The following is a 23548-nucleotide window of genomic DNA, read 5'->3' on the forward strand; positions in this document are numbered from 1 at the left end:
GCAGGCGATAAACGTCGCAGGCGTCGCAGGCGATAAAAGCCCATACCTTTAATCTAGGTGAGAACATTATGATGTCACCTTTACAACTCCTCTATATGGCGCCTTATAAGGCACTGTGGTGGCCCGCCATGATAGAGTATTGGCTGTGACATAGCGCTACTAAGCCAGAAAGTTAGGAATCAAATTCCGGCCACGGTGGTCAGATCTCGATGAGGCGAAATGCTAAAACGCCCGTGTAGCATGCGTTTGGTGCATGTTAACAAACCCCAGGAGGTCAAAATTGATCCGCAGTCTTCTGCTACGGCATGCTTCATATTCATATGGTGGCTCTGTCATGTAAAACTGCAGGACTTAATTAAGGAAGCCCTATATTCTTTTGCGGAAGTTGTTAGCGTTCCTTTAATCTTTGTCCTGTGCTAGCGCTGTTTGCAATAGTACGTTCGGCACCTGACGTACGCGCCAGATGTTTCAAAAGTAATCTTACCATGAGAGGAACATGTGTGCAGTCACGGCTTGATGGTTCACGGTCAGTATCCTACCTAAATAACGCGTGAAAAAAAATAATGGCCTAGTGGTCAGATGGTTGGGCTGCTGTACGGGAAGACAAGTTTGATCCCTCGATTGGTCACGCACATTTTTATAGCAATATAGTCATACTTCAGCCGTTTTGGAGGTAGCCAACAGAAAACTCGTAGTTGGCTGAGCGTACGCGAGCCCGTCACACTACATTGCAATGTTCGTAATAGGTACGAAGTATAGAAACGTCATTTTGGATAAATAACAGTGTGCAAGGTCACCCAGTGTACATGCGCCCGCAGTGTCGGAAGGTCAAATCACCGCAATCCAGGTATGCAATCGCATACTCCTGACCTAGTTTTTCTGAGAACCATCTCCGTGTACTATACAAAGACAGCTTTTCGTTGCCACTGAATATACAGCGGGCAGTGAAAGAAACAGTGAATGGAATGACGCCGGTGGATCTGCCAACCTATCCAAAGAAAGCTAGAATTTATTGACAGGAAAAAAACCTTAACACGAAATCATCACAAAACAACATGGACTTCATCCTACAACTCGGAAGCCTGCAACGAGTGCCCTTGGCAATATAGACCTTTCATGGTATGCGACACAACATCTTAGCGTGCTTTCGACGGATATATAGCAGGGAGCGTCGCTTCACTTGTGAAAAGGGTGGGGAAGAGGAGGATCGCAGGTTTCTTTTACTTCCATTATTTATACCCCATTGGTTTTGTGCAACAAGCATTTAGTCCAGAACCTAGACAACGATCTTGAAATATTGAAACAATTTATTCTTCGAGACTTAAACCTCTAGGCCGGAGTAACGAAGTATTGTTAACATGGTCAGGAATCTGGAAAAAAAGGTAGCATATGCGCTCCAAGCGGGTCAGTACACATGGAAGTCTAGATTTGGTGTGCTCTGGCTTTGGAAATTACTGCGACAGCCAAGGCACACCGACGTAGACCGAGGTAAAGGTAGATGCAGAGCGGCTGCCCCGGAAAGGCGGTGGTCCCGGGTTTGAGTCCCGGACCAGGTCGAATCTTTCTTCAACTGCGAGGCTTTTCTTTCGAAGAACCCGCGTTGGTTTCCTTTGTAGTAATTGCTACGATTGGGTGGGCGTCTCATTTTCCCTTAATTAGACCTACAGGTGCGTCAAAAGCCTTGTGTTGTATGCTCTGGAAAGCATAAAGGTTTGTTTTCCCGATGGGTGGAGAGACCTCAGGCTGCCTTCTGAAGCAACCATGGTGGTTCACATGATTTTTTTTAAAGAGATTGTCACTTGGTGCTAGATCCGAATCTTCCTCGTGGCGTAGGTAAACACCTCTAATACGCCTGAGAATCCCAAGGATTACAAAGGTGGCCCCGATATCATCACCGATGGTTCTAAGGCGTTTTTAGACAAAACGGATGCTGACTGCGCCCATATTAGAAGGTTCGGTAACTTGTACGAATTCCACGCCGCTTTTGTCGTTCTGGCCCGCCTAGTCATAGTCAAATTGCCAAGGTCACACATGACTACGTCCATTGGATGAGCAGTGGCCGTCTTTAGATCATGCCGCTGTTGATTATGTTAAACAGGAATCGACGGGTGGTTTTAATAGTGTTCTGTGATACGAAAGTTGCACTACGAAGTCTGCAAAGCGCACTGCGCCTAGGATCTATGAGCAGTTGAAATCTAAAATCGCGCAATCGAAAAAGGACACGTTTTCTAGTGGCCGTCTGATTCAATGTGGCAATTTCGATCCAACGAACATCGGCTCAGCAGGCAGCGAAAGCACTTCAGTACTTTTGAAAAAACCTGGCTTGTGCGAGAGCCTTTGAGTGCGTGGGGCTGTCCGAGCACGTGCACATAATCATAGTTTTCGTCTCTGTATGCTTTATATTCCCCTTTTGCTTCCTCCGATGCAAGGTAACCGAATGCTTTTTGGTAAACATCACTGGCTTCTTCCTTTCTTTCCTCCCTCTTTCTCTCGGCAACCATCTTGCTGATGAAGCGGTCCGATGTACCCAATGATACTGGATAAGTTACGTTCATCCTATTATCAAGAACGGACGCAACTAAGAACTTCGTCGAATTGCTCGCGGCATTATGCTGCTTCTTTGCAAGACACCAGATAATTCTAACCACCGTTTCTTCATGCTTCGTCCACTGTAGTTGTGATAACCATCGTCTCTGTCCCGTTGCGACACTACACTGCTGATGCGCCTACAATTCTGGGTAGTCTTTAGAAGCTCGCACTCCTAGCTCACTGGGATGGCTGGCTCCCTCATATGTGACTAGAACTGCGAATATATCATCGAGCTATCATCTGCTATGGCACAGCTTCGTACAAAAATGACTATTAATTTTTTTTGAGATATCGTTGAGTGAAGGAAGAATGAACATGTTTAAAATGGTGTCTCAACAGTTCTTTAGCTTGCACAAGATGTGTTCAACAATACTGATGTTCACTATTTCTCAACAAAAAGTTGTTGACTACATCATGTCAATTCACTGAGTGTCGGAAGGAAGGAAGGAAATCAACTTTATTCAGGTCCTGCAGGCCACGAGAGCTTTGGGCTCTCATGGAGTGGGCGTCTCCCACGACGGAACCGGGAGGTTGAGTTTCCTGGCGGCGTCGTGGACCTGCTGGACGGCCCAGAGTTGGGGAGCGAGTTCTTCGCTTCGGATTGCTTCTTCAAACTTGCGCTTGTCCTGTTCGTAGTTTAGGTGTCGGGGTGTATAATCTGTGTGCGTGTGTGATTGAAAAATAGCCAAACGAAGGGGCTGGCGTTTTCTTTAGTTATTAGCCTAAAATATCGACAGACAATGAAAGTAAAGAAAACATAATGGAAGCGCTCACTCCACTACTCCTAACCTAGACCAGAACCAGTGACCAGAACTAGACCAGAACCAGTGAATGATGCTACCTCGATCAGGCCACATCATGCCCGAGCGATGATATCTAACTCAACTCTTAGTGAATTTACATGACACTTATCTAGTGATATTCCTGTAGAAGCATCCCTCAACAAGAAAGTTGACAATATAATGTTGACTTATTGTTGTGCAATTATTGAGGGCTAGCGAGAAGAAGAGCCCAAACGACTAGCTTATTTTCTTGTGCGTTCGTACGGCGCACGAAGCCAACAGGCAATGACGCCAACGGAAGCTTAGTGGAAATGTCCACTCTGCCAAAGCGGCCGACCAGTGCCGGTACAGGGTGCTACCTCTGGCGCTCGTCTGTGTGCCTCTGTGTACACTCCGGTATCTCTGGTCTCGTCTGCCTGCACTAATTAACTCAAATTACACCACCTAAGCTCACCGGAGGTAACAAGAATGTTTAGGAATCCTCTACGATAACAGCTGCAACGCAAACAAGTAGCCTCCGCTATATAGGGTGTTTTTTAGCTGTACCAAATTTTTAAGGCTAGAATAGCAGCTTGGGCTTGTTGGTTTTCCATCCTGCTAGTAACAGCGCAACATGTAGACAAGAGACGAGACAAGAAGACACCATAAGCGCTGACTTTCAACAACGTTTATTCCAAAAGAAACACGGCTTCTTATAACCATTGCCCACACGTGTCGCAGTCACGTGATCGCACATCAGAATTCAGACGCTGTAAAGTGCTGAAGAAACACAACCACCAGCTGGTCCGGGAGATAATTGAGGCAGCCGGGATTACCAGACTTCGTGACCAATGCGTTAGCACGCCGTCCTTGTTACTGACAAAAAAAGAACTTGAGCTTTTGCACGTGCAACCACTATCTTGAGTGCAAAAATGAAAAAGTGCATGTTTCACATGATGTGCGATCAAGTGACTGCGACGCGTGTGGGCAATGGTTATAAGAAGCCGTGTTTCTTTCGGAATAAACGTTGTTGAAAGTCAGCGCTTGTGGTGTCTTCTTGTCTCGTCTCTTGTCTACATGTTGCGCTGTTACTAACAGGACATTTTTAAGGCGTGTGGCAGATAACACAGTTCTAACCTTTCATTGTATTAACAAATTACTCGACGAGGCGGCGATTACTAGTACGAGAAATGAAAATGCTCAATCGAATAATTAACATAATTACGCTAAATAACTTTTTGAATTAGTTTACGGCACATATTTTACCCTACAAATTGTAGCTAGTTTGTTGGTATGGCGTATCTACATGGAACGAATTCTCTCAACCGCTTCAGTTCGAGGTAATTTTCAAAGTGCCCGACGAAATGCATAGGAGTTCCACTTAGTTTTGTGCTTCAATGCATGTAACATTGCTTCCTTTTAAAAGATGTATTTCTAACCTAAAAATAACTGGAACGTACTGCAGTACAGTCATCTCCCCATGTAAACAACCGGATGGTGATGTCCGTTGCTGTTTGTGGAGATACTCATACTATGATTTTGCCCTTCGTACAACTACCTCCGCTGTCGATGTCTGTGCAGTCCGAATGAAACATTTTCCGTAGCCGGCGAAACAAATGCAAGCTGCAAAGCCAAACCAAGCAGCACGGGCAAATCCGGGCGTAAGCATCCACGTGTACCTAGCGCCGAGCACGACAATGCAGTCTAATGCTAAACAGATGACTATGAACGCATAGACCAAAATTTACCAATAATTGACAATAAGAAGAGAAGCCTTGGACTGAGTCCCAGTAGTCACATGTTTGCTGGAGTTGTGCTTTGAAAAAAAATTAAGATTGGTTGCGTATCTGCGCGCTTCGCTGCAAATGGCGTGCAAACGTATATTTGTGCTGGTGCTACGTCAGTGCTCGCATGCAAACACAATATCATTCTCGTCAATTACATTGTTGTCGTGAAGTGGCACCCGACTTCCTTACAAACCGCATAAATTTCCATGCAAAGCAAGCTTGAACAACAACAAAGCTGCCAAAACACGTGGACCTCTTCTGGGAATATGACTTAAGCAAGAGACATTCTTCTTAGCATAACAGCTGTCACTGTGACATTATATCTTGAGTACAGTGACCTCATTATTTGAATCTTTTAATATAACCTTAAAAATAAATTTGAACTATTAATCTTGCAGTATTTTTCCATAATGCAAACAAAATATTTATCTTTGGAGAAATCATATTAACAAACTGATTAACAAACACATTTTTCACAAATCTAGGGAAATGTGACGAAATATTTTATCCAAGAACACTGGCTTCCGAGGTTTCCAACACTGACGTGCAGTTACTGTCACGGTGTGACGCCCCAGCGCTTGTTGCTCTCGTGTTTTTGTGGATTTCCTTGAGTGTCATGATTCACTGAGACCATGGACGTAGCTTTGAAGGAACTGCTGTGCTGCACGCACTTGAATTGTGAACCTAGATGTAAGAAGGCATCTGTTGAGAAACTGGCGAGGGCACCACATAGAACTGGTGTGAAGACCTCGGCGTTGAAGCTGACCTGCGGAGATATTGAAACCAAGGCTGCAGATAGTGTGTAGGACTTTATCGGGACTTGTTACCTTCTGCCAAGTTGCCGAGATGGACGCAGCCATTTTTTATTTGTGGCCACATTTCTCTCAATTTGCTGATTCTGTGGGGCCTGTTCTGTCTTTCAAGGTAAACTTATCATCTTCACTTCGCACTCAACTTGTGCGGAAAAATGCCTTTATAACGAAGTGCCTGGTATTTCCAAAGTTCTTCGCTGTACAGGTCACTTCGTTTTAAGGATCACATACCATCTTACTCACAACAGAGCAAGTTAAGCACTTTCAGCAAGTGAAAACCTTTATTGACCATGAATTCAATAGAGAATGAGTGAACTTAGCTACTAATTTCGTTTGCGCATATTCTATAATGACATGTGTGACTGCAGCGAACCTTATAGACCTTGCTTCCCAATACGCGCCATGGCGAAATATGGAAGCAACTCCAGCTACAGCTTCATAATCGCATCATCTCGCTATCGCCTCCCTTGCCGAAGAATTCTGGGTTCGTTTACAGACTCCTCACAATTAACTTTTGATTTTGTTGACGTTCACGTCTTTCCCGCTCTATACAGATTTGAAATTGGCGTCGTTCGCTCCATCATCATTACATGATGGCGTCGTCATCAACTGCGGCGTAATCTGCAACCGTCGCACCCGCTGCTGTGCTGCAAGCAGCATACGAACTGAGTGATGCCTGGAGCAGCGAAGCAAAGCTGCAGTGCTCCTTGCCATCGGCAAGATCACCAAGTGCGTGGCTAGCGCTGCCGCTAGCTTTACCGCGAACCGCACCGCAACGGAGTCTGCGGACGGCAGTGACGGCACCTCTATGCGGCGTTCGTTGTAAAGCAACAAATCAGCCGCCGGGGACTACATTACTTCGTTGTACATGTAAATTTGTTGTAGTGATCTTTGCTGTAGAAGGGTTCACACTACACACGTCATTTCGTTGTAGAGGTGTTCCAGTGCATTTGAGCACAATAAAATATTTTCCTTGAATTTAATTTTCTTTCTGAAAACACTTGGTGCGTGTATTGCATCTTGCATGCGCCGTTGTTCGAGCAAATGAATGGACGAGAAAATAATTACGGTGACAAAGAACTGGTTTGTGGCCAACTGGAGTGCATAACTGTAACCAAAGCCTTGCCGACTAGACGCCGGCCGCCCCTTGTTAACTTGAAATGCGGGGTCTTTCATGATCGGCAATGATATCTCAATAATATTTCAAGGAATGCTCAATGTGTTGTCAATATATTGTGTCAACATTGACCAATAGTATTACAAAAATTTCTGAATATTTTAAGGGGCACCCGCTTCGACGCTCAACGTCAGTTTCTTCAATGCGCGATCAGTGAACTGGATCGTGGACCCTAAACTGCATGGTGGACTCGTGATTGCATGGCCTAACGCTAAGCGCCACGAATAAAACACAGAAAACTGACGACTTTCCTAAAATCAACAAATTTGAGAACACTTCAGAAAACCAGAGAAAAGATTTAGGCTCAAAACACGACAGTAAGGAGAGACACCACAACGTCTGGAAGATGCTTATAACATAATCTTTCTAGCACTGTGCCTCCCTATGCCTTTTCGTTTCCTCAAATCCGTTATTAACTTTATCGCATGCAGGGTAGACAACTGGGCGTCCTCCTGGTTAACATTAATTAATTTTGAAAAATACGGAGTCCTTGAGTGCCAGAGATTATGATCAACACGCCAGAAAATTGTTTTTCTACTAACATGTTGTTGCTCATCTCTGCTTCTGTCATTTGCTACTATTTAACTACATTATTTTATCACCCTAACTATTACTCAAACGTGTATTTGTCGCCAAGGAAACTAGTTCCTTCACGCCGATTGCAATGATCTAGAGATGAGGGACGACGCAACGCAGTAATATGAACTGTTATGTCTTTAGTTTAGACTGCTATGAAATTATTAAATTTAACCTCTTATGCAAGGCATGCATATGAAGGTGTCGTTGCAGAATGACAACTCGATCTGGCAAGAGATCTACAAATACTTCTAGTACATTAGCCCAGTCTGTCTTTGAAGGGTAAGTCATAAAAAAAAACATTTGCCCTTTGAAGTAGCAGTGGCTGCTGTCGTTGCTCTTGTCAGCCTGGAAAATTTGCTCCTTTTTTTCGGGGCAGATGAAATGTACTCCACTGTAGTGTCAATCCTGCCGAAAATGTTAGATAGCCGTGAAGTGCCAGAAGGAAAATTCAATTGTGGCGTCGCCGAGCACATGTGATTTCATCAAAACGATTTTCGTACCTCAAAAGCACACTTTCGACATCTGGATCCCGAGTGACATTATCACCAAAGCAGTCAATAATTCGTTTCTCGGAAAATGTGATTCAATGATCAAGCAATGTCGTTACTCCACTATCGAGTTGACGAATTTCTGCGGTTTGCACTCAAACAAAGTATAGACGGCACCTTGGAAAGGCTCGATCACTCGATCTCGAATAGAGTGCCGTGTTGAATAAAGCTTACTCTCTCTCTTCTCCGTTGTCTGCGCTTTTTATGTCGCGTAAAAGAAGCGTCTGCAGATTATAGTTTCGGTCACATGCAGCATATTCCCGCACGCGCATGTTGTCAACTGTACAGATATGGGAAAGCAACAGAAATACATTTGGCATTTAACACTTAAACAAAACAATTGAATGCATTGCACTGGATTAAAACAGGTAACTTATAGGATTGTTCCCAAAGTTAATGACTTTAATGTCACAGTCTTCGTATTCGTGTACGTTGTAACTACATCCAGAAGAAAACGCCATCGCCGCGTCTTCAAAGTGTCGTAGAGAGCCACGAAAGGTATAAAAATGTAGCTACCAATGAGACGATAAGCGAGAACTAGCCGCGGAGCAGGCAAAATAATGTTACGGCCGGGCACTATTGGCGGCAATATAATAAAAAATAACGACATTACACTATACCACTGCGAAGGTTGCAACACCGGAAATATAGACCAACTAAGGCGAAGCCACCGTTCAGAACACTTTTGGGAAATCGAGCGAGTTAGCTTGAACTAAGCAGGGCTCTTGCGAGGTAATGATGTCTGGAAGGCGACTCCTGAAATGTCCACAAGAAGCGAGAAGTAGTCGCAGAGTAGGTCATATAACGGTACGGGCTTACTTAGCGCGAATATAGCCGAAAGTGAATCACTTTGCACCATAGAGTGTACTATCTCTGGCATTAGCCCCCCTAGTCATTTAGTCAAAAAAGACAAAAGCCACAAGAATGAATGTTTGCAATACAACGGGGCACACTCGTAAGAATAGGGAAGTACATTCACAGATGATATTTAGGCCAACATTGACAGTGTCACTTGAATGCATGCTGCAGATCTCAAGTTAAGAACTACACGTTTGACAATAAGGAGGGTGATCTAAAATTCATTGCGCGCCCATCATTGTATAAAAGAGGGAAACATGCACGAGTAATAAAATGATTCATTTCACCGCAATGTGGCAACTAATTTGTTAAGAAATGACGTACAAATTCCAGCTGGAAGGCTCCAGTGCAACGTCATCTTTTGCGTCAGACATAGGCCTTGTCATCGTTTCGTCGAATACAAAGGCTGACTTGCTACTAAGGCTATTTTACTAAATGCATAGACTTTACACAATCTGGTGTAAAGGCCATAGAAAAAGAAGAATAAAGAACTTATCACTTCTTGGGTGGCTCCTCATTAGCGAAATTTACTGCTTCGTTTTGAGTGTAGCACAACAGTGACGTTAGTGTAACGTAACAGTGGTGTGCCCATGAAAAGTGTCAGTAAAAAAAAAAAATCTACACAACGCGTCGCGTTGGCCGCGACGCAGGCTAAGCGCGTCGCGGTCGAGCTAGCTTGGAAGCCACATGGCTTCCAAGCTAGCTCCTCTGCCAGGGTCTCAACTACTAATCTACAGCTCCAATACAGTTTAATTATTTCTCTCTCCCTTTCTAGACAACGTGTAAAATATGTTCTCTCTTGGTGGGATAGTGCCGCTATCTAGGAGCGGTGAAGTAGAGTACTGCATAATGACACTAACGAATGTCGGCAGTTAGCGTTTCGGTAGTCTCAGCGCAGCGCAGGCTTCAACGAGGTGTAGCCTGGTGTAGGCCGCGTAGGCCTTCCGCTGAGGTGACAACGCAGTTTCCGGACACGGTTTGTCTTTAGCGCCCGATTGGATTGTGACACCTCGTCGCCTACGGAGTGCAGCTTCAACAAGCATCAGCAGTTCTCACACGCCGCCTACTGCTTCGCTTGCAATAACCCCAACTGAGGAAACTGCTGCGCTAAGCGGCGCAGAGAGGCAACGACGTCGACGAGCGAATCTCGCTTTGGTCTGGCGTGGGACAGGCCAGCGTCAAGCAGGACGCCTTTGTGCGTTGGCGACGCACGCTGCGAACTCTACCCATGCTCTACCACTCGCGTTCTTGAAGCTGAGCACGTCACACCTCAACTGGCTGCCCAAGGCACTACGGAGGCGGACCAAAATGCTCGTACCTTCACCGAAGCGACTTACCAGCAGGACGCCACGCGCCAAGCAAGCCTGCGATGCGGTCGCCGACCCGCAGATTGTGCGCCTTTCGCTGCAGGGGACCGCGAGTTCACGAAACAACTATGCAACAGCTTCAGTGAAGAGGTTTCACTGTCATGTTCTAACAATTCCCATGAACGAGAGATCAACGATATTTTTAAAGCTGTACGCCATCTCTTCGTTAGATTACCTGTGCGCCAGTATTAAAACCTCATGTTTTTTTGTTTTTTTTTTGGGGGGGGGGGCACTTAATCTAAAGGCTGGATTAATTCATTTATTTCTGACTCTCACGCATTGCTCATTTTTCTCCGTCTTTGAATTCTTATTTCGCTTTTGTGGACCTTAAACTGTTGCTTTTCATAATTGTCGTAGGGTATTTTAGGTATTTTCTCCGTATTTGTATTTGTACGTATTTTTATACTGTGCGCCAGCACTCAGATCTCTAGGCTGTTCTTGCGCGTGTTAAATAAACATGATTGATTGACTGACTATCAGAGTTAATTTCCTGTGTTTTGTATATGTGTAGGCTATAGTGTTGTATGATTAACTCCCTTTTACGTCCGCTTCCTCCTTTTACGTTTCCCTATTTGTTTCTCTCTCATTCTTTTATCTACCACATTTGTATTCTCTGTACATTTTGTCTCACGTATTCGATATTAAGTGCACCAGTATGAAGGATCCGTAGCTGTTCCTGGGCACTATAATAAAACTTTGGTTGATCGCAACGATAGATGTTCTTCTCGCTTAAATTTATACCGGTTGAATTGCTGACAAATGAAATGTGTTCTGTTATTGCCATTTTCACAGCACTGTACAAATTCTGCGTATCTAATAAACAAACCTCCACGCGAGGCCAGCGCTGTATGGTCTTCGATTTGGCTGCGTCCTTGTCCGGTTTTTTTTGTTCGGGGGGGGGGGGAGATGTTCACTCACTATGATCAATGAACAACAAGACTCAAGGAACCACTTTGCTCAATTGTACCAGTCATGCGAAATCATCTGTCGATAAGCAGACACTTCTTTTGCGGGTTTAGATTGCGGCAATGAAGGCACTAGCTAACCTCAGGATCATTTGTAAGTCTATACCTGGACACTCACATTGAAAAGCGGTGTGGCAACTTATTGTAAAAATTGGGCTGTCACCTGTACGGACGATGCGCCAAGACATAAGAAAGGCGGTCTAGATTTTTAGAAAAGAAACACTTGCGAATTTCGCAAACGTGCAGGTGATGTTCTTGTTCGTTAATCGTATTGTACGCTATTTTAGGATAACACTTATTTCACAGTGAATTAGGAGCCATCATCAAAAATTATCAGAATGTTGGCAGAATGAATTGGTGTTTTGCGTTGCTAAATTTAGTAGCGTTAAAAGGACAGACGACACCCTTCACCTCACGTATCCTTCCTCGTCCCTTAATCACTTTGACTAAATTGGTTACAAATGAGTAGTATTTACCATTGACGCAATCACGATGAAGCCGCAGGTATAGTAGTTGTCTAGTTTTGTAACAGATTTCAAAAGCACGTTAGCAGACGATGCGTGCATTTCACGGTGCAATGCAATTTCCAACACATCGCCTCTGAGCTATCCAGTGCGTCGGGGCACTGTCTAATCTCGGAGGTGATACAAAGAAATACTCAGATGTGAAGTTTTTCTTTCATTCGAGTTCTGCGTGTGAACATTGGCTTTCTGGAACACTTTTTACGACGCACCACAATACTTGTAAACCTTTACCTTAATAATATATAAAATCTCAATGGTTGTAGCCACTCGTCTTCGTCTTTACCTTCCATGATGCAGTGTTTGCCGTTCATGGATGTCCATTCATTTAAGAAACTGGTTTTATCTGCGGTCTCCGCACTGACTGCTGCGTTGTCCTTGTAGAAGATACACCAGGAGTGTTCACAGGAGCGCACACATACACACACGAAGTGGCTCATGTGTAAGGCTGATTTTGAGTGCTCCTCTATAGTGCATCGGAAAGACAAACACTTGGGGCATCGTATTTCCTTTTTTTTATGCTGTACCCACAGCTCCAAGAGCCGTTGAAGTGTGGGGGGGATGTCATTTAAATATACATCATTCATGAATGTGGTGACCAGAATTTAGACAGGCTATATAGACGCCAGGGACATAGTTCAATTCGTAATTTAATCACTAGGTCATAAGTAAATCTGCAAAACTTGTGAATATGCAACAGAAGTACTCACACGTCTGTATACAGTGCACTCCGAAGTTACACGAACGTTTTTTAAACTATCTAGAACACCTCGGTCTGCCTTCGTCTCGTTCACTGAGAAGCGAGGGTGTAAATTGTGGCATGGTGGGCTGCTATATGAGGTAGCATAGTAGTGTTTGTTGGCTAGTTGCCTTCTGCTATGTTCTAAGTACTATATAATACGTGACGTCTATGGTTTTAAAGATATTGCACGTATGTCCATTGGCCATTTGCTGCGTTTGACATTGCTTACATGATTAAACTTACACTATACTTGTTTCTGTGAATGACAAGCAATAAAACTTTTGCGTTCCCTTTATTTTGAGATCCGATGACGAAGCTTCCTCAACATCTGGGCGTGCGCTCTTCGCTTATGCTCCCGTAGCCGATGTAACGTCGTGAGATGTCGCCTATTACAGTGACTGATAGCGAGCGCAAAACCCCTAAAGTAATGAACCTAGTTTCACTCGTTTTGATTACCACTGCGAAAAAAATTATGCGGAAGTTTTGTATTTTTATGCACGTTTTTGACAAGCGCGGTGACATATGTGTTCAGACGGCCGCGACGAACGCCACGACAGAGGCACGCAGGCAGGCAGATTTCGACGTTTCTGAAAAAGACTCTGAACGTGTGTTATTGACAATATTAAGGACAATATTAAGGACCTTTTACTTCTTTATTTTTTCTTTCTGTGCTTGTCCGTTGACGGAAAGAACAAACTGGCCTTCTTTTTTGCGTGTTTTAGTAGTAATGCTAATGCTGCTCATATTCTCTTTTAACGAGTCAATCTTCATGGAGAAAAATTCTGACAAAAGGAGGCATGAAGAGCATTTCAGTTACTTATTATTATTTTTTTTGCGTGCGGCGTTGCTACAGTTCTTGCGTCTGCTTCACTTCTGAATCACTATTTCAAGAGGCGACGTGAACTGATTAAACATCCGATTTTACTTGGGGAGCTTAAAATCAGTATCTTCCGTACGTAAGTAAAAATACAGAACTTTGGCTTGCAGGTTCGTGTTTAAGTTCGAGAGGTAGCTATTGTACTGTCTGTGTTTCATGTAAATAAGGAAATATTAAAACATTCCTCAATTTCATGCATCAAGCGGTGAGCAAAACGAGAACAAGGTGAAAGCAGGAGCCAATGTTTCGACAAGTATACCTGTCTTCTTCAAGACAAGTCCACTTGTCGAAACGTTGGCTCCTGCTTTTACCTTGTTCTCGTTTTGGTCATCGTCTTGAATTTCCACCTCCCGCCTTCCCGTGTTTTCCACGCATCAAGCGGGTATGATAATGAAACATTTACTGCCACCCCTGGCCACATGATATTACTTTTCTTCTTGACGCATTTATTTTATCCGCGACCTGAAAATAGACGAAAAGGTATCTGAACTGTGATAACTAAATCTGCGCTTGATAAAGGTTGTGCTCTGCGCACTCACGTTTGCGGAAATGGTGACGCACGAGGATCAACCTTTCGTGTCTTAACATAAGCTGACACATCGGTAAAAACACCTCTCCCTCAAATGACACGCCATCAAGCTTGCCGCTTGTGGATATAAATAATCTGTTGCGGGCCGGTTAGAAGAGTCTGCAGTTCAAACTCTTATTCATCAGATGATAAAGAGAACCATGAGAACTTTTTATTGGTCGGCGAATTGGAACATCCAGCGCTTTGTCTATTTCGTGGCTGCCGTGATACTCTACGTGGAAGGTAAGCTGGTCTCTTTATTCACTATTGCTGAGAAATGGTTCTTGCTCTATGGAAATCGCTATACTGGTGCTGAATAGTGGCAACTTAAATAGGCTTCATCTATAAGGCATATTTTAGTTACATTAAGAAATCAGTGCTTAGGAATACAAAAAGAAAAATTAACGTGTGCGTGCATTAGTACAGCAAAGGTAAACAACACCAGCGAAAATGGTGTCATTCGCATTGCCTGCAGCATTAAAAGGACATAAACGCAAAATAGAGTTCAGACAGGATAAGCGTCGGCTAACACTGAAAATCTTTTTCACAAGAACACAACACAATGGAAAAAAAGCAAACCTATTCATGCAAGTGCTCACACCTAAGCATTTGCAAGCAAATCTCTTTCGCACTCGACAAGGGTAGTTGTTGTTGTTGTTGTTGTTGTCCTGAGTGGCCGTGGCACATACCCACAGTGACGGGGAAGCCTGTGATTATCCTCCTCTTCCTCCTCCTCCTTCTTCTTCTTCTTCTTCTTCTTCTTCATCATCATCTTCATCATCATCATCGTCATCATCACCACCATCATAAGCCTATTTTGTGCCCACTGCAGGACGAAAACTTCTCCCTGCGATCTCCAGTTACCCTTGTCCTGCGCCAACTAATTCCAACTAGCTCCTGCAAATTTCTTAATTTCGTCACATCACCTAGTCTTCTGCCGTCCTCGACTGCGCTTCTCTAGGCACCCATTCTGTAAGTCTAATTGTCCACCGGTTATCCATCCTACACATTCATGACCCGCCCAGCTCCATTTTTTTCTCTTAATGTCAGTTAGAATATCGGCTATACCCGTTTGCTGTCTGATCCAAACCGCTCCCTTTCTGTCTCTTAGCGTTATGCCTAGCATTCCTCGTTCCATCGCTCTTTGCGTGGTCCTTAACTTGTTCTAGAGCGTTCTTGTGAGTCTCCAAGTTTCTGCCCCATATGTTAGCGCCGGTAGAATGTATTGATTGTACAGCTTTCTTTTTAATCATAATGGTAAGCTTGCAGTCAGGAACCGACAATGGCGGCCGTATGCGCTCCAATCCATATTTATTCTTCTGTAAGTTTCCTTTTCATACGATTGGAGATTATTTTGGTGAATATGTTATATAATACTGGAAGTAAGCTAATTGACCTACAATTTTTCAATTCTTTATAGTGTCCCTTTTTGTGGATTAGTATAATGTTCGCATTCTTCCAGTACTCTGGGGCCCTTGAGACCGTCCAATCTGTTTTCATTCTTTTATTTATTTTTTCTTGCCTGCCTTACTACAATGAATAAATTAGGCAGATTGATGTATATATACTATTTGCAAATATATGAAGGTAGGTGGATAGCCGGACTGACTGACGGACTCATTGATCCGTTCATTTATTTATGAGCTTAAACGATTTCCATTTAGTTGATCGCACTGCTGAGTCATTTACGATGGCGCCACTGGAAGATAGTGATGGGGAGGGGAGGAGGTAGGTCGGCCGGACCGCCCTGGGTGCAGCACTCAGGAGAGTAAGGCTGGGTAGTGAAAGGGGTGTGTAATTATTTGTCAAATAAGCGATAAGGCACCAGGCTACTGCCCCAAGTGCTGCTGACCTTAGTGACGCAGCTGGTGGTGTACGGCTTACCATTAACGATAAGCGTTCGCACTAACGGCTTAGCGTCTTCTCGGTAACACTGAGTGACAAGATCAAGATGACGCTCAAAGCAACATGGCACTTTCAGGATATTTTTATCATATCTGACAAGGTTTTACAAGACAAAATGCACACAGCATGTATCAACCATGTTGATAATTCACCTGGTAAGACTAGACGTTATCTGAGTGAGCCATTGAGGCAGTCTTCTCAAGAGGATTCGCACCAAAGTGTGATGCTCCGTAGTTCGTAGCGTCTTCTCGATCCTAATGAGCAATTGTGGTCGACGACGGCAGTCGTTGCGAGGAAAGAAAGCCGAGGTGCACACAGCAGCTAAGACAACGGGTGAACATCACGTGACTGCAATAAATGTGACAAACAATTGGGGCGCACCATTTGTGTGCCAACGGAAGAGAGCCCTTGTATATCCTGTTTATTGCTGTTGGAGATGAAAGGATGAATGACAGCATCAAAGAAAACATAAACAACTTGAGGAACTGAACTGGGTTTAGTTATTCTCATGGTGTTCGTTTAATAAGTAGTCTCATTGCTTCCTTACGTGTGATCTCTTTTTAATCAGCATGTCTCACGGAAGCAGAATTTCAGTATATAGACGCGAAAAGTTAGATTGTTCATTTTATTATTGTTACATTACATGTAACTATCACTGGTTGGCCTTACGATATGCACGGAGCTCTAGCTGGCCATCATCAACTTTTCAAAATAGCGCCGTTGGTAACAAAGCCGTGTGGGGCACGTCGATCTTTTGTGCTCGTGTTACTTCACTGGTTAATGAAACAACATCAGACAGAGGGCCAAAGACACATGAACGTTGACAACAATGGCTACAACAGTGCTTGAAATGCAGATGCGTCTTCATTTTGGTTTCCAAGGGTTCCCCAAGAAGGTCGAAGAGTTTCGAATGGTTCGCGAGCACACAAATGTATCTGCCCACTGGACGTAAAGCGCCCTCGAAACAACGAAACGTTAATGATGAAACCAGTGGAGGTGTGAAGGTGCTCGGCGCAGGTAGAACCCACGTAGAACGCAATTGTAGCGTAAACTTGTAAACGCGCCACGTAGGTGATGTAGTTATAAAGCTGAATTGCATGTCATTTTAAACTCACTCAAAGATAACACCACCTGAACCTTATTTTATCCACGAGTAGCGTGGTAGTCGGGGTAGGGAGGGGGTGCGTAAATAGACGTTATGCCGGGGAGCCGATCATACATCGGATTCGCGTTAAGTGTGGTTCAGACTTAGCGGCAGAGTAAGAGCATTTTTTGCAATGCGATCACGCATTCCAGCTATCCATCAAGGGGAAAAGGTTTTTTTGCGGCCATCAGAAATGCAAAGTGTATTGTTTTCCAAAGCTTCATGTGTGCCTCATCATACTCATGCTGGGTACGAGTCGCCACGGGCTAAGCTCTACATTACATCGTTAGTTGCACTTCCTTTTCTTTCTTTTCTTTATAGAGCGCAGCTCTTAGGCGCGCCTGTTCCTGCGGCGAGCGTCGGTGTCGGCGCCGCCGGTGGCGTAACCGTGCGAACGAGCCCAGTGAAAGATGAAAGCGAACGCGGAGCGCAGCGGGCCATGAAAGATTCGGGGAGGAAAGTGGAGAGGAGGGTGCAGCAGAACCATAAAGCGGAAAGCGAAGGAGGATATGGTGAAAGCGTGAGAAGAAAAGCGTAGGGCGGCGACGATGGCTACGAGATGGCACTAGAGTAGCGCGCGTCGTCAGGGAGGTCTCTTGGCGGTGGCGGGTGAGAATCGCGTCCACGCATCACCTACGCGCTGGTTCTGGCGATCTGCAGATTAGTGAGGCAGTCTCGCCGCACTTCGTTCCATTTTCAACGTGCCGCACAGCACTGTCCGCGCCAGCCAATAAATCGGGAGATGAAAACACATATACAGCTGCGCTCAAATTTCGCTTCGTCGATGAATTTATGATGGGAAACCATTAAATGGTCCGCTAAGTGAATAAGCCGGCACCTGTTGTCTAGACAAGCGAAAAACGGCACCTAAATTCCCATTGGCTGCATTGCCACATCACGCGCACGCCTCTATGAAGCAACGCAGACGAAAGGGTATGCCTGCAGCCACGACAGCACGCAAGCTGTTGCTTGTGTCATTCGCGGCTTCCTTGTTCGCGCAAGCTCTTGCCTGCGTTCTAACTGCACCTCGGTGATCACTATAAGAAATAATGTATGTATAAAAAACAGAATAAACTCGAAAGGAAAAAGGTTGGCGATAGTCAATTTCAAACCTAAGACCCCACGCTCAGAAGCAGAGTGCCTTATTCACTGGGCTAAACTAGGGCCTCCTAGATAGCAGGCCTGTGCTTTTTGCTTTATGACGTCGTGCTTCATGGACTGGAATTTTCATTGTAAAGCCCAGCATGACGAAAGCGATGACGTCAAAATCACGACACCTCACTCAAGAGCGTCTCCATTAGACTCTGGGGTAGTGGGGCAAGGCAGTATGACATCTGAGATCGAAGTGCGCCGGTCTTGTGCTATCTAGGATATGTTGGCCAAGCGTCTAAAAGCGCTCGCTAGTTGTCGAGGAGCTCGTAACATGAAGGACCGCTCAGTGGCATTGAATTTGACATTAATGATTTCGCGTTCACACCTCATAAGATGTGCTTAGGTGTCCTGTAATGTTTTACAGCGAAGCGGTTAATTTCTGGTTGGTAGGGATTTTTGCGGCGGCGTCCTCACAGAAAAAACTACTTCAGTTATTGAAGCGAAAGGTGTATACATTCTTTGGTATCACGCATACAACATACATCACGGCATTCGTTTCGATAAATAACAAAAACATAACCGGTTGGCGAGTCAACTTTTATTTTGCAGGACAACGCCAGAACCTTGCTTGTTTTGAAGAAACAAGTGGCACTGAAGTTGTCAACGATTCCTCGTGATTTGGTTTCCACACAAGTAATATAATTGCCAGGCACGTCGCCACTTCTCCATTTCTCATAGGAGGTGAACCAGTATAGGCCATGTTGGCAACATCTGTCCGCAAATTGACGCAGCTATATACTATCAAGGATCACGTGACACCTCGGTGGGAACAAGACGACGTTGTCAGTCTATCATGCTATGAGGGCCACTCATTAATCTCCTTCTTTTTCCCACTAAAGGATTAAGATTAGTCAATAAAGGTTAAACGGTGTTTATTCTTACTGAATGAGGCCGCCAACTTGTGAAGGCCGTCCTCTTGTACCATCCCGTCTTGTGTATAAAGGGCGCAACTATACACGGTCGGCCTTGTTGGCAAGACGGGTCAAAGCATTCATGCCCGCCAACAAGAACGCACAAGAAACTAGTGGACAAACACAGGAAAGCTTGAAGCGATTTCTGCGCCTTCATTTTACGCTAAAAAATCAAACGAGACAAAAAAAAGTTCTCCTTGCTGCTCGATGCCATACTGACCTGACATTCGTGCAAATGGCTCATATATATATATATATATATATATAGGCGCTGCATGAACATGCGCTGTAAAAAAAAGATGATGTAAACTAACGCCATAGAGCATTTTGCCGTTTATTACACTCGTGCAATTTCTGTTCTCACTTTTTCCTCCACGATTTCCACCAGACGGCAAAGGTTTGCGTATTTAGTGGCTACACGTACTTCATAACCAACGAGCATGCTGACTCAGTGGCTAAAGTAATTTCACTTAGACTATATGTCATTTTTGTAGAGATTACAGATTTTCTTGGCCATGATTGCCGTCTGCGCATGCTCGGTTCCAGAAGAGGCCATAATGGGACAGGCAGTCGCTGCATTGTCATATGTAGAACATAATACATTAAAATGGTAGAAATATCGCATTTTTCGTTACTACATACTGCAAGTGAAGCACATGCGTTGTGCCCTCCATCTATCCCATTTTCATTTCTTTTCTTCTTTTTTTTTGCACTTGTGCAGTGTCTTGAGGAGAGAGGACATGATATTTTCTACTTGCCATTTCTTATTGCATTAAGCGATTGTCAAAAGTTATAAACTCAAGAAAAAATATTGTCTACCGTCAGAGTGCCCTAGACATTTGCTATAATACTGATTTTTACGAATCATGGAACCTCGGTTTCGGAACCCAGAAGCTGGATGGGTCATGCCATCCTGACACATTCGCCCGCTCTGTTGCACAAGTCACTGTGCTTTCCCCAGCCGGAAGACCCAAGTGCAGCAGACTTGTTTAAGCTTTTATTAGCAACGTCCCATTATCTCACCTTATGGCGTGACGATAAAATCTGTGACGTAAGGTCTGGCATCTTGAGACGAACTTAAGTATAGAATTAAAATATCTTTTTTCCTACACTTTATACTTGACCGCTGTAATGATTTTACACGCGATACACGTGTGACGAAGTCTCTGGAACAAAATGCCTGTCGCTACTCTTTTAAAATCCAGGAGACCGGTCAGAGTCCGGTAGGGGCCGAATGCTCTGGGTTCGACGAATGTTTCTTCGCGAATGATCTGACAGTTTCATCGCGGCCTTTGTTACTTGATGAAGGGCGAAACCTATTGAACAACACCCTAATTAAGATCCATATGTCGTCAGTTTTACGGGGCGTATATGACTGTCGACAGTATTAACAAGTACTCGACGATCAGTGCGGTCTTGCTAGGTGAATGTCAGATAAACAATGAACCTTATTGTGGGGAAGTTAAACATTATTCTCCTGTGTCTGGTAAGAATCAACTGATGTGTGGTAATACTTATGCCAAACAGCAACCTTTCAATTACATTTTTATTGAGTGATGTTTGTTTAATATACTTAGTTGGATAATTTTAGGTCACGCTAAATGTCTTGAAAATTGAATTCAGTGCGGAATGGAATCTGGGCACCCTCTCGAAGACAGTAAAAAAATCTAATGCGTTCTGTCCGCCAGCGAGCCGTATCAAACAATAGCAAAAGAGGTAAATACTAAAAAAAACGCTACTATTCATTTCTCTTTAAATAATAATGAAACCTTTTCCACTTTCAACCTCTCATGCTGGCCGCAATGCTAGATGACAATTTATTTATTTATTTATTTATTTCACGTACTTTCAAGGCCCGAAGGCGTTACAGAAAGGAGTGGAGTCAAAACAAGAAGTAATGCAGTAAAAAATACAAAAAAAGTATTAACAAAAAATACTAACAAAAGGCATTCTGAACAGCGGTCTTGAAGTTAGTAGGGTCGGTGATGAGTGCGATTGAGGCGGGAAGGCGATTCCAGTCCGTGCTTGTCCTGGGGATGAATGAGTCACTGTACCGGTTAGTACGGCACAATGGCACCCCGATTTTAAGGCTGTGGTCAGTGCGGGCAGAAATATAAGACGGAGGGGCAAGAAGGGTCTCTGTTAAAAGGGGGTTCAAGTGAAAAACTTTGTGAAAAAGGGAGAGACGGGAAGATTTGCGGCGTGACGAAAGATCAGGTAAGTTAAGAGTTCGTTTCATTGAAGAAATACTTGCATAGCGAGAATAATTAGATAATACAAAGCGTGCACTGCGGTTTTGAATACTTTCAAGAGTAGAAACTAATGAAGACTGAGTCGGATCACAAATGGCTGAAGCATACTCCAATTTGGAGCGAACTAACGTTTTATAAAGAGTTAGCTTCAGGGAAGAAGGGGCAGAGCTAAAATTACGGCGTAAGTAACCAAGCATGCTATTAGCGTTTTTAGTAACATAGTCAATATGCGAGTGCCAAGAAAGGTTATTTGATATGTGAAGGCCGAGATACTTGTAAGAGCTAACTGACGTCACAGGTGCACCATTAATAAAGTAGGTGTGTGTGGCAGTGTTACGAGATATACGCATGGCCTTGCATTTATTTGAATTTAGTTGCATGCACCAATTAGAACACCACTCAATTGCGCGGTTAAGGTCGTCCTGCAGCTCTTGGGAATCTGAAGGATTAGTAATTTTACGGTAAAGAACACAGTCATCCGCGAAAAGCTTTATGGAAGAGGAAAGAACGCAGTTCGGAAGATCGTTAATATAGATTAGAAAGAGAAGTGGACCCAGGACTGACCCTTGAGGAACACCTGCTGGTACGTTAGAAAACCGAGAATTACAGTTATTAGCGTTTACAAACTGCGTCCTGTCATGACCTTTCGCCTCGCCATCAACATTTTCACGACAATGTCTGAATAACTGTCGCTTCATTAATATATTTATTAAATGAGAGGCATTTCTTTGGCCATTTAGAGTCAACGTAAGATCACGGTCCCGTGCAAGGATGCGCCAATTTTGTCTCCGAAAAATGTGGGCCGATTCCAAAGATCGTGCAGCTCGAAAAGCCGCTGGACACGGCACCAACAAACACAGTTTACAGTGCGAATTAACGCGGTCCACGGTGGGAGGCGATGCATGTGAGTGCAGGCGTGAAGCTCCTACAGCAACGCACCGTCGTTGTCACGCGGTCGTCATCTTTCCATCGTTTTATCCCCTTCCTGCCCCTGAGTTGTCACATCGCCGACACGACGCCGTCTTCGAGCAGGTGTCGTTACACCCTCGTCACCATTCCATCGTCTACATGCAATTTTCGACCTTGCGCCATCACAATCTCGCCGTCGTGGCGTTGGAGTCGTTCTATCACAGGTAACTTTGTCGTCACGATTGCGCTGTCATCAAGCGATTGTCGAGAAAGTTTTGTCATCACGCCGTCGTGGTTCCCCTTTGTCGTCATGACATCACTGACGCGCCGTCCATGTCGTTATACTATTGCAACGTACCTTTTGTGATGTTATACTATTGTGACGTATTCAGACTACCGCCGTCATCCCATCGGCATCAATTCTGCATCGTCCCCGCGTTGTTGTCACGCCACTGTCGCCACCCTATCGTAGTAATACCATTGTCGTCACTTCAGTTTCATCATCACTCGTTCGTCACGCAGACATCATTACACCATCGTCGTCATTCTATACCTTAAATTATGGGGTTTTGCATTCGAAAATCGCGACCTGATTATGAGGCACGCCGCAGTGCGAGACTCCGGAATGATTTGTACCACGTAGGGTTCTTTCGAATTTCGCCCCCACAGAAATGCAGCCGCCTGGCCGCGATTCAATCCTGCGACCTCGTGCAGCTCAACACTATAGCCTATAATCAAACACGACGGGTGATTCTATACCTTCTTTACCTCTGAGAAATGCTTCCCATTACACAGATAATAATCAAGAATGGTACCATCCTTATTTTTTTAAATGATATACTTTAATTATATCATATATGACGTTTTAAAATTGCTTATTTTATTTACTTTTATATTATCAAGGTATACAATTTTCATACGGGAAACTTGTCACAACGTTCCAAATATATTGAATAATAAGTAACATGTATAAAAAGGCATTGCAGTTGCACTGAAAAGATTTTGTGTAGTCACTCTTATGACAAAAGGTCTCCGTGGCCTTATGCAAATTATATATGTTTGTTTCATATAGCATAGCCTTACACCTAATGGCATTTGACATTAAGAATTACATTAAGTACAAA

At 44.0% G+C, this 23548-nt stretch overlaps 1 protein-coding gene across 1 annotated transcript in view; it reads left to right on the top strand.

The window, feature by feature from the left end:
* The first annotated feature begins 14240 nt into the window (after window positions 1-14240).
* The window catches only part of LOC142564954 (venom metalloproteinase antarease TserMP_A-like), a 49635-nt gene continuing 40327 nt past the window's right edge, over window positions 14241-23548 (top strand). The window contains exon 1 of the mRNA XM_075676168.1: window positions 14241-14394. Within this exon, the coding sequence (XP_075532283.1) occupies window positions 14298-14394 (97 nt within the window). The 5' untranslated portion in view covers window positions 14241-14297. The remainder of the gene's footprint in view (window positions 14395-23548) is intronic.

The sequence above is a fragment of the Dermacentor variabilis genome, chromosome 11, assembly GCF_050947875.1.
Source record: "Dermacentor variabilis isolate Ectoservices chromosome 11, ASM5094787v1, whole genome shotgun sequence".
Classification (NCBI taxonomy): Eukaryota; Metazoa; Arthropoda; class Arachnida; order Ixodida; family Ixodidae; genus Dermacentor; species Dermacentor variabilis.